Source organism: Enhydra lutris, unplaced genomic scaffold (genome assembly GCF_002288905.1).
Source record: "Enhydra lutris kenyoni isolate GAN:26980312 unplaced genomic scaffold, ASM228890v2 scaffoldscaffold2, whole genome shotgun sequence".
Classification (NCBI taxonomy): domain Eukaryota; kingdom Metazoa; phylum Chordata; class Mammalia; order Carnivora; family Mustelidae; genus Enhydra; species Enhydra lutris.
The window spans coordinates 7,427,407-7,439,080 of record NW_019154086.1 but is presented as its reverse complement, the minus strand read 5'-3'; the positions used below and the strand labels follow the sequence as shown (position 1 = coordinate 7,439,080).

The following is an 11,674-nucleotide window of genomic DNA, read 5'->3' as shown; positions in this document are numbered from 1 at the left end:
CACAGCTTGGTGCAGGCCCTTCCACATAGGCTGCAAAGAGGTGGACTGTGTAAGGTTTATTGGGAAGGGCAGAGAGTCTATTCCCATCCAGGGTCCTACGAGTGGGCTGGAGGGGAAGGGAGGTGGCTCTCAGTGGGCTTTCTTGTTGTGCTGGATGCTCTTGGGGAAAGGCTGGGGGCCCAGCCAGAGCTGCAGGAGGATGACAGCATGGCATATGTGCAGGGCTGCAGAGCTGCAGGATGTGGATGGGTATGTGTTCCAGGAGAGCTCGATGAGCCCTAGCACCAGCAACCTAGAGAGGAGAGAGCAGCTCAGGTTTTGCCCAGTTTCTAGGCCTGCAGCCCTTCAGCTCGCCCAACACTCCACGGTCAGCCTGGGGATGGGGAGCTCCCTTGCCCGTCCCACATGCCCAGGTTGTCGCAGCCAGTACCTGAGCAGATGTGTAAGCCAGCGTGCAGGCGTGGCCCACAGGAGGTAGGGCAGTGTGTGGAAATACCAGACGTAGAACTGGTAGTGGAGGGAGCGGCTGAAGCAGATGCCAATGAAGTTGGAGGTAAAGAGGGTAGAGATAATCTGTAGGCAGTGGTCAAGGCCAAGGGCAGGAACAGAAGGGCCAGGAGTTGGGATGGGGGTTGAGCCAGGGAGATTCCAAAGTAAAGGGACAAAAGTTTTGGGGTCAGACAGCCCCCCGGCTCTGCCATTCCGAGATGCATCCTTTTGGACGAATTTCTTAACTTCTCCAGACTGTTCTTCAATCTAATGTGAGACAATGATACTCGGGCCATAAGGCCTAGTGAGTTTAAATTCATCACTTACAGGCTAAGTGACCTAAGTAAGTTACGTAAACTCCTTAACGTCCTGATTTTATCATCTGTAAAATGAGCACTGTCATCATCAGACACCTCCCTACTTCAGAGTCTCTTGCAAAGTTTAAATGTTAGAATATATGTAAATCTCTTAGGACACCACCAGGTAGAGGGTGAGTACTTATAATGGTAAGTCAAATAATATTTAGGATTAAGAATAAAATACGCTTAAATATGTGAAGTGCTTAGCACAGTGGTGCAGAGTGGTAGAGGTAACAGCTCTACTCCCATGAACAGGGCCTATAGCTATTACTGGTACCTCTTTTTCCCTCCCCCAGGTCACCAGCCATCCAGGGCTAACCGACCAGGACTCCAAGTGTACCTGGAGAGGGCAAGACTTACCTTCCTATGATTTAAAGGATATGATTGGGTGTGAGGGGCTGCGGTGGAACCTTCCTTTTGGAGGGATCCTTTAGCAGCGACAGGATACTTTCCCCCGTCCTGGGGAGAAGCCATTCACACATTTATCAAGCCCCAATCTTAGGGCAAGTTTAGATTCACCCACGTGAACTCAACATCTCCCCCAAGCAGGCAAACAGGCCCTTCATCCTCCCCCCAACTCTGCCCATGACACTGCTCCCCTTTCTCACCTGTGCCACCTGCAGAAGGCAAAGAGAAAGAGCAGGGTGAGGTGGGCGGCCAACAGTGCCAGGTGGAAGGCACGATGCAAGAAGAGGGCCTCAGGGAGGAAGCGCCAGTTCACTGTCCAGCGGAAGAGAAACTGGCGGCCAAGGTCAAAGGAGCGGGATAGGTAGCCAATGGGGTTCTCCAGCAGGAAGGGCAGCCCCAGCACCACCTGAGGATAGGTGTCATGTCAGCACAGGTGCCCAGGCTCAAACTGAGCCTTCATACTAATCATGGAAGGGAGTGGACAGAGGGCACAGGTCTCAGAGGTTCTCAGATTCCCCTAGGAATAGCAGGCAAGGCAGCTTCCACATCCAGGCCAGAGCCTGGGGCCAAAGAAGCTGAGAAGGCAGGTAATAACAGTCCTTTAAGTTTGGATTCACCATGTCATAAATGGGCAGAATCGGAGACCCTCAGAAACCATCTAGTTCAACACCCTCATTTTACAGCTAATAAAAACAAAGCTCAGAATCAACTCCAAAATCCTGTCTGTTAGCTTTGAGGAAGTCTCATCGATGGAAGGAGGCCAGAGAGTAGCCTCCCCTTCATTGGGAAGGGGAAGGGGTGGTGGTGGGGTACCTGAAGGACAGCACAGATGCCCAACTTGGGGAGGGCTCCACGGAAGCCAAATTGCATGAGGAGAAGAAATAGCAACCCAGGGGCGAAGAGTAGCACATTCATCTTCACGGAGACTGCCAGGCTGGAGTAGGTAAGGGAGGAAGCGGGGAGATCAGCTCCAGGGCCATTTACCCTCCCAAAGATCTCTCCCCTGATGCACACACAGCAACTCCTCCCCTCCCCTGCTAGCAAGCTCCAGGATGGGGCCCACACTCAGAATTGCTGGAAGGAGGAGAAAGCAGTCTAGGAGGAGGCTGAGGGTAAGGGGCGGATACCAAGTCTCTATGCTCAGACTGGGCCAGCAATACATATTTAGAGTATTTATAATGTGCAAGAACCAATTCCAACAACAGATGCTGTCTAGAAGGAAGAGAGGATGGGTAGAGGGTGTGTGTTTCTTTGGGGGGGTGGGGGCAGAGACTTTCTACAGATCCTAGACTTGTTTAGTGGGGCCCTGACTGACCCATATTGTCTGGTTACTCCCTTACTTCCTCTGCTGAAGAAAACTGGGGGAGGAAATGGTGGAAATACAGAATGAGAGATGGGGGAGAAGGGAGGGGTGTTGACCTGAAACAGCAGCAGCCCCAGCCCCAGCGCTGGGCCAGCAGGAGGTTGATACTGAGGAAGAGCAGAGCCATGGCCACCGGGTCATTGAAGAGCCGAAGCACGAAGATGGAGTGGACACGGTACGAGGCGCAGCACATGAAGAAAAAGACGAAGGGAGGTACCTGAGAGGTGGGCACAGTGGGGAACAAGGTCAGCTCACCAAACCTGAGCCATCCCTACTCCCCAGTACTGCCTGTTGGAGCCCCGTTTCCAGGAGCACGAACTCACCTTGCAGGTCTGGTGGTAGATCAAGAAGACAAGCAGCAAGGTGGCCAGGTAGAGCACGGCAAAGATGTGCTGGGCCATGCGGATATCAGTGCCCTGGCCAGTGGCATAATATAGCCCCATAAAGATGTACACAAAGCCGGCTGGGTACCTGGAAGAGGAGTCTGGGTCAGGCTGCCCAGCCTGGTATCTGGGCAGCCCCTCGGGTCCTCACAGAACCCTTTATCACCACTCACACAAGAGGTCCAGTGTCACCCTGCAGTTGGGTGTAGTCATAGGTGCCATTGATGACGCCCTCCACCTGGGCCATGTAGGCCTTCCAGTCAATCTCTGTATCTGAAAAAGGGTAGGACGGTGTGGTTACTTCCAAGCTCAGAACATGTCTGCCCCCCCCCACACCTCCCACCCCTCAAAACACAGAGTTCCAGCTCCTTCCCAGGACTTTTATCACAACCCCTTATCTCACTGCCTATCTGGCATTCTCTGGGTGAACCCAAGCATCTCAAATTCAGCATGCCTGTACATGACCTCAAACCATCCACTCTAAATCTGCTCTCCCTCCTGGGTTCTATGAACAGCACCATCAACCTCCCAGCTGCCCAAGTCACAAACCTGCGTAAATCTTTGACACTTATTTCTTTCTCACTTCCAACACCCAGTCACCAAATCCTGCCTATTCTTCATCCTAAATAACTCTACTATCTCTCATCCTTTTCTGCTCTTACATACTAATATTTGGACCTAACATAATCTCTAGCCTCAATGATGCAACAGCTTCCAAATTATTAGTTTCCCAGCTTCTACTTTTAACCCACTACAATATATTTCCCACCCTGCAACTAGAGAGCTCTTCCTATAATAGAAATTATGTCAGATCTCTGCTTAAAACCCTTCAATGATTCCTCAAGTTTCCTAAGATAAAAATCAAACCCTATTATTCCCAATTTTAGAAAAGGAACCTGTGAATTAATGAGGTTAAGCAACTAGTTCAAGATCAGTGAGCTAAGAAGGGTAGAGTTGAGACTGGAACTCCATGAGGTCCTAAATTTTTAACCACCGTGCTAATTATCTCCTTAACACAACTGACAGACGCTTTCATGATTTGGTCTCAATGTCTGCAACCTCATCTCTCCCTGCTACCCTCACTCGAATTATGTTCCAGCTCTAAAACAAATTCAGTTCCTCAAAGGAAGCAGACTCTCTTCAGACTGGAGGTTTTAGTTACAGGATTCTCTGCCTAGAGTGCTCTTTCTCCTCCCCTTTTCTCTCTTTCCTCACCTAGCTTCCTCTTACCCTTCAAGGGGACTCAAGTCTGGCTTAAGTGCCCTCCTGTGTCCTTTATGGTTCCCTGTCTCCCACTGTCATGATGAATATGATCCACCATCATTTTCTACTAACTTCTTTTTGTCCAGGCCCATACACCCAATTAGGAAATGTGTCTATTTTTTCACCATTGTACCCCTGGTACCTAGCATAGTGTTCTTAAGCATATAATAAACATTCAATAAGTGTATGTTGAATTAATCATCTTTAGCAAAAAAGCCTTAAGCCCAGTGTCTAGATTCAGCCCATAAAGGAGCCCCCAATAATACCCAAAGGACTCAAGTGGTCACAAAATGCCACTGTTGACAAGAGACTTTGAGATCTCAGAATTGAACAGATGAGAACATTTGGACCTAGGAGGGGAAGGGTCATCTCAAAGGAACAGACAAAAGAAGGAGCAGCAGTACATTAACTCGGACCCAGGTCTTTTGATCTCCAGGCTGGTTTATTTTCTTAGCCTGGCAGGCTGTATGGTCAGGGCAGAGGGCCAATCTCTAGAGTCGCCCCCTTCCATCATCTGGGAGGGATTAAGACAGGGTTTGGTTTTATGGAGCAGGCTTGGGACCTGAAAAAATTATGGTCTGTAATTGATGGCTCATTGGCTCTGGTGTCTGGATTTCCACTCCGAATCTGCGTCCCAGTTTGGGTAGGGGGTTCGGGTCCTCCTCCCTACCCTCCCCTCCTCCTCGGCGCACTCACATGCCACCCTGTGAATGACCCAGAAGGTGATGCCCACCTCCGCCAAGCAGAGGCAGGCGGCCACCAGCAGCGTGTAGCGCGGCTCCAGCAGCAATAGGCGCCGCTCTTGCCAGGCGCGCCGTAGCCATTGTCCGCAAAGTCTGGCCGCCCGAGCTGCGGGACCCGCCCGGCCGCGTTTCCGTAGGCCTGCAGCCATCTTGACGGTGCGCCGCTCGTATTGGCTCGCCACCCCGGAAGCCCGACCCCTCGGCACTTAAGTTCCGCTCTCGGCGCCGGCTGTCCCAGCCGACTGATCGCTGTCCGGTTTCGTGTTCTATCGACTCCACTAAAATTCACTTCTTCCATATCTTTCCTGATGCACTACACACCCCAGACGTCCAGGAATAGTCTTACTCCTCAGTACATACTTGGTTCTGGGCACACAGGCGCTAAAGTAGGTCGAACATTTGCCCAGAAAAGCAACATTCCTGTTCATGTTTTCCCTTGCCTGGCACCACACTTCGTCTGTGTTTCATGCCAGGCGCTCCTGAAGGGCAAGACCTGTGGCCGCGGCCCTCCTGCCTCCTCTCAGAGCCTTCCGCGTGCTCAAAACTGGGTAGAAATGAATCTTCCATTAACTTTCAGACTTCTTAATGGCAAGAGCCGACCAAACTGAAAATAAGCAGTGATTAGCCGAGTGAGTCCGACACTGCGAGTTTGGCTCTCAGAAGTGAAGGAGCAGTACAGTTGGCCGATTCAAGTTCTGAACGATAGGATTTTCCCACCCGGAGTATTCTTCAAAGAGCGCTCACCAGAGGACGGAAGTTCCACGTGTTTGTGTTGAGCAACTGCAGGTGGTGGGCGGAGACACAAGGGCCACACCTCCCGAATGTTACCGTGCCTATTGGCTACACGGGCGCCAAGCCGGGTCCAAAGGTGCTGGCGGTGTGCCCTGGCGGCCCTGAAGCTGCAAGCATGGCCTCTCCACCGGCCCCAACGCCCCCGCGGGAGATACCAGAGCAGAACTGCAGGTACCGCGAGGTTCAGTACTGGGACCAGCGCTACCGGAATGCGGCTGACTCTGCCCCTTACGAGTGGTTTGGGGACTTCTCCGCTTTCCGTGCCCTCTTGGAGCCTGAGCTGCGGCCCAAAGACCGTATCCTCGTGCTAGGTGGGTAGTCCCGGAGCTCCCCACCCCAAACGGAGCGGGCTGAGCTGCCCCGGCCCTTTCCGCTTTCCAGAGTCTGTTTGTCCCTCTCACCAGCCAAGATCCCCTACCCTCATAATCTCGGCAGTATTTCGCCAGGGCCGCGGGAGCCAAGAGAGTGTCTTAGTCCAAGCTCCGCCCCCCGCCGGAGAAAGTTTATAAGTCCGAGTTTGTAGGTATTCTAGGACCCTGTTCCGGACTCTCGGGGAGACAGCCTCGAGTACTGGAGAGCTCAGAGGATCTACTTCAAGTCCCATTGCTAGTTGGCTGTATGACTTAGGACCAGTTGTGAACCCGTTTTGAGCTTCAGATTTACTTCTAGAAATGGAACTACGAGCTCAAGTCGGATAAGAAACGTTCAGGCACCTCGAGCACGATGCCAAACGTTTATCTGTTAGCGCCAATGGGCACCGGAAGCCACTGTCACCTGGAGAGACCTCTCTCCACACTCCCAGTCCTGACACTTGGTCCTGTGTCCCAGGTGCAGTGAGGACGAGAACAGCGCCCTCTGAGGTCGGATGGGAGATTGCAGCCAAGATGGGGGGGGGGGTTCTCCACAGGGTGGGGTGGGGGGAGTACAAATGCAGGGATGCACGGTGGGGCTCTGAGAGGTCCAGCCGCGCCCTGGGGTTCTTTCTCTCCCACTGCCAGCCTTGGGGGCTCTAGTGAAGTTTGAGGAATAGGTTTCCTTCCAATTTAGTTTTTAGTTTGGTATTTGTAAAAGCATGTGTATGTTTAAATGAAATATTTCGTATATATATGAGACATCTATGATACAGCATATGTGGAAAGTATGAATAATAAGTCTAATGCATTTGTATGCCCTATTCAATTTGAGAAATAGAACATTCCTGGGACTAGAAAGGACGTATAACCCGGTGTTTAAGAACTTGGACCCTGGAGGTAGTTAATTATGTTGGAATCTTCGCTTATGTAACCTTAGCTGTGGAATCATGGGCAAAAGCATAGAATCTTAGCTGTGGAGTCATGGAAAAAACACCTAAATTTCTGCACCTTCATTTTCTCAGCCTTTAAAAAATAAGAGTACTTATTTATTGTCTTTTTTAAATGATTAAGTATGAAAGCTATCTAGGACAATGCCTAGCAACATAAAAGGCCCCATGTATATTCAAGTTTTTCTGCATGGTCCCCCAAACCCCTTCTCCCCAGAGTTAAAAACTCTGTTGAATTGTTTGCTTTAAAACCATTATATTTATTTATAAATTTACCATAAATCTCCTGTGTTTATCAAGCTTTGGTGTCCACCAAAATCACGTGGAAAGGTGGATCCTACCCTGAGAGTCTAGGGATGGTCTAAAATGGGCCTTGGGATTCTATAGTTTCAACAGGCCCACAACTGATTCTCATGCTTAGTGATTGACGGAATAACACTGCCTTAAAATCTGCCAGACTGGGAGGTACCCTTTTCTGGATAGAGGGGAGAAAAATTTAAAAATGAGAGGAATGCTTTCCTGGCAAGATTTCCCAGATCTAAGAACAGGACCTACAACTTGGGAATACCTTATGTTACACTCCACCTAAAGCAAATGTAAGTTGAGCACCTGGCAGGTTCTAGAGAGTGTGCTGGGCCCCTTCTAACATATGTAGTCCTCATAACAACCCATCGAGGTGAGTGATAATTATTATAAGACTTACTCTTGATTAGGAGTTGGTAAACTTTTTCTGAAAATGGCCAGGTAGTAAATATCTTAGGCTTTGCAACCTATTTAGTTTCCATCACCATTACTCAGGACTGCTGCTCTACTGGAAAAGCAGCCACAGACAATACGGAAATGAATGATACATAGTAGCCGTGTAGCAGTAAAACTTTATAAAAACAGGTGGCAGGCTGGATTTGGTGACCTTGCTCTGTGTCATTGTCTCAGGTTGGATTCCCCAGAAGCAAACCCTAAGATTCATGTCCCAGTCATTTATTAGGAAAGTGGTTGCAGGAGAAATTGTTAAGAGTGTGAGGGAACAGGGAAGGGGAAAAGGCCAAGCAGGATTGTGATCACAGGCAAAGCCTCCCTGAGGGTGGTTTCAGCCTGAAGTGTCAGAGATGCAAAATGTCAAAAGCAAACCCATGCCAAAATCTAGGAGCACTCCAAGGGAATTGAGTCAGAGCACTGACAGGGTCCACTATTGTCATGCAGCAAGTAATTGGTGAAGGGTGCTATCCTACTCCAGAGCTTCTGTTTCTCTTGTTGCACAACACAGATGGGCACAGAGAGGCATCTGAACTCTGTTGAGACTGATAAAATGGCCACATTGTGAACGATGTGAATGAAAGCCTAATGGTCATGCTCATGTAGCTAAAGACAGAATGTTACTACTGAAGGTGAGTAGACCTCTTGAAAACTGGGAGACGGTGTAGCATAGTGGTTTAAGAGTTCTGGTTCTGGTGTGAGATAGACCTGTATCCAAATTCTGGCTCTATCACTGATTGTGTGACCTTGGGAAAGTTCCTTATCCACTTCGGGCAGCCTCATTATCCCCCATTGAGAACATGGTAATGGTAATAACAGTATCTTCTATATGGAGCTACCTTGAAGATAAATTGAGATAATTCTTATAAAGTGCTTAGCATAGAACCCAGTGTTCAGTGACTGTTAGCTATCATTGTTATTGAAAATGGGAGTCAGGGTGCAGTCTCTCCAGGATTGTCCAGAGAACAGAGTACCCTGCCTGAGATCTTGTGTGTCTGGTACCTATGGCTGGAAGATCTTCATGGCAGGTGCTTGCGTATGGCTGTCCCAGCTTTGCCAATATCACCCAACTCTGATTCTCTCTCCTTGTTAGATTCTGTGCTTCTGATCCTAATTTGGCTTCAGTTTGTATTTCCTATAGAGAGAGAAGGGACTGACCAGAGAGGATTGACAAACTGCTCAGTCCCTAAGATGGTTATTTTTCCTATAATAAGTTAATGAATTGGTATTTTGGCTTACGCCTCTATCTCTTGTTATTGGGATTGCATCCACATAGCTCTGGGCTCCTGTGTAAAGAGTTCTTGGATGTGGCTCAGTTCTCCAGGGCTCTGCTTCCCTAAAGCTTAACGCAGGAAGGCAGTGGCCTTCCCAGGCCCCTTCTTCATTGCCAGCCTTCAATTACTGAGAAATCACTGCTTTGTAAGCATGATTGGCTCTGTGGGCAGGCTTTGTTCTCCCTTCATCCTTAGTAAAGTTCTCTTGGAAGCTGCCATTCCTGTACCAAGGGGAAAAAAGGAAGGAAATTTGGGTTTGTCCACAATTGGGCAGAGCTCTGAGGGCCTATGAGGTTGGGTGTGGGATGGTGAGGGGATCGTGGGTCAGATAACCCACTGGGATTTCATCTTGAACTCACTTAGGGTCTATTGCAAAGCCACCCTCACCTCTCACCGATGTGGTATATCTCCCCAGGCTTGTTATGGTTCCAGTGTGGAAAAACACAAACTGGGTTTTCCCAGGCAAGATAGTACTGTCTCTCAGCTGTAGGGTCTGAGGAGGAACACAGGAAGGGGCAACCGAGGACCAGCCAGCAGCTTTTGGGTGCCCTGTTCAAGTACCAAGCCCTGCTAGATTAGGGCTATCCTAACAGCTGATCCCATGATCCTTTTAGGAGGCAAATGGGGATTAAGAGCAATCTAATCCCAAGAGCTGGGGATCCCCTGTGGGGCCACCAGAACTGTCCTCCAGCTCCATTCCCAGGCTAAGACAGACCACAAGAGATCCAGCATGCCATCTTAGGAAGTCACACCTACCGTGTTGTGGATCCTGTCCTCTAACCTCCACTCCTTCTCTCCCCATAGTCTGCCCTCTGGAACTGTTTTCCAGGAACTTCCCACCAGAGTGTTAGGGTCCTTCAAGACTCTGATTGGTTGTCAACTTCTGTGAAAGCCTTGGCTGCCCCACCAGAGGTGGGGACAGGAGCCATCCTATGTGTTTTCACAGCCCGTCCCTATTGAAACTCTCATCGCATTATGTCGCAATTGCAGGAACGTACATCTTTTCTTCCCACCAGAGCATGAGCTCCCTATTCATCTGCAGAACCCAAATGTAGTGCTTAATACATTAAGGAATTACAAGGAATCAGCCCTACTGTGTGTCCCCATCAAGTTCCCCTACACTTGTTAATTCTGCCCCTGGAAACTGAAGTAGGATAGTAACCCCTAACATGACGTCTTCCCAGGGCTGATATGATCAAAGCTTCTCTGAGAGGTTAGGAATTAGGATAATACTACTAGTATCCGGGCGCCTGGGTGGCTCAGTGGGTTAAAGCCTCTGCCTTCGGCTCAGGTCATGATCCCAGGGTCCTGGGATCAAGCCCCACATCGGGCTCTCTGCTTAGCAGGAATCCTGCTTCCTCCTCTCTCTCTGCCTGCCTCTCTGCCTACTTGTGATCTCTATCTGTCAAGTAAATAAATAAAATCTTTAAAAAAAATACTACTAGTATCCTAATAATAATATGATGGTCCTAATGATGCCAATAGTATCCCAACTCTGAGTAGGAGGGAATAGGCTCGGAGTTGAATGACTCACCATGGCTGTCAGAATATAGATCTTTGAACTCAGAAGTTCAGAGCACCTTCAGCTACTCTCCAGCTCCTTTAGTTTTTAAATTTAGCGTATCACATTCTGCATGTAGGCTAGGCATTGCTATCTCCATTTTTCTGAATAGGAAATTCCAAGTTCCTGGTATGAAAACAACTTGCCCCTAGTCTGTACAGCTCAGAATGTTAGAGCAGGATATGGGCCCAGGTCTGTATGACTCCAAGGCTTGTGCTTTTTTGTACATGGTTCTTTTCCTTCCATACGGGAGGGTTTAGGCTGAGAGCAAATCGGCCAAGAGTGGATGGATAATTGGGGCAAGTGGGAACCAAAGCTAACCTAGCCCTTTTGCCACCCATTCTGACCCTTCCCACCCCAGGCTGTGGGAACAGTGCCCTGAGCTACGAGCTGTTCCTTGGAGGCTTCCCTGATGTGACCAGTGTGGACTATTCATCAGTAGTAGTGGCTGCGATGCAGACTCGCTACGCCCATGTGCCCTCGCTGCGCTGGGAGACCATGGATGTGCGGGCCCTGGACTTCCCCAGTGGCTCCTTCGACGTGGTGCTCGAGAAGGGCACGCTGGATGCCCTGTTAGCTGGAGAACGGGATCCCTGGAATGTGTCTTCTGAGGGTGTCCACACTGTGGACCAGGTGCTAAGTGAGGTGAGGGAGCAACAAGAAAGGAGAGCAGACCAAGAGGTGGGTTTTGGGAGACTGGGGTTTCAGGAGACTGAAAGAACTCAGAGGCTGGAAGGAGGCATAGTTTGGAGCAGGTGGTGGGTCACCTTCAGCACTGCAATTACCTGAAGGAGGGGGGGTGGTTAAGCTGGGTCAAGATTATAGGGGGCTGGAGTGGCCAAGCTCACAGGTGCTGATGATTGGCTACTGGGTTGCCATAGGGATGAGGTAGCAGCCAGGTTCCAGATAGGTAATACAGACCAGGAGAGTGAGTAGTTGACAGGAAAGCAGTGCCCCTGCTCCTGACATCATTCCCATGTCCTGCC

At 49.7% G+C, this 11,674-nt stretch overlaps 2 protein-coding genes across 5 annotated transcripts in view; one reads left to right on the top strand and one right to left on the bottom strand.

Annotated features, from left to right (window-relative positions):
- Positions 1–53: 53 nt before the first annotated feature.
- LOC111150611 (ALG3, alpha-1,3- mannosyltransferase) lies at positions 54–5,165 on the bottom strand. Of its 2 annotated transcripts, none has more exons than XM_022508113.1 (9): positions 4,962–5,165; positions 3,176–3,275; positions 2,943–3,090; positions 2,676–2,836; positions 2,070–2,190; positions 1,457–1,662; positions 1,231–1,307; positions 431–575; positions 54–292 (listed from the first exon to the last, which is right to left on the bottom strand). In XM_022508113.1, the coding sequence occupies exons 1-9, from the start codon at positions 5,155–5,157 to the stop codon at positions 130–132; spliced, it is 1,317 nt and encodes a 438-aa protein (XP_022363821.1). In that variant the 5' UTR covers positions 5,158–5,165; the 3' UTR covers positions 54–129. The 2 variants fall into 2 exon arrangements, with proteins under 2 accessions (XP_022363821.1, XP_022363822.1); XM_022508114.1 differs by having other exon boundaries at positions 4,999–5,147.
- A 721-nt stretch (positions 5,166–5,886) lies between these two features.
- LOC111147797 (endothelin converting enzyme 2) overlaps positions 5,887–11,674 on the top strand; it is a 31,286-nt gene continuing 25,498 nt past the window's right edge. For all 3 annotated transcript variants that reach the window (XM_022504047.1, XM_022504038.1, XM_022504071.1), the window contains exons 1-2: positions 5,887–6,111; positions 11,050–11,333. In XM_022504047.1, coding sequence (XP_022359755.1) covers positions 5,916–6,111; positions 11,050–11,333 — 480 coding nt within the window. In that variant the 5' untranslated portion in view covers positions 5,887–5,915. The remainder of the gene's footprint in view (positions 6,112–11,049; positions 11,334–11,674) is intronic.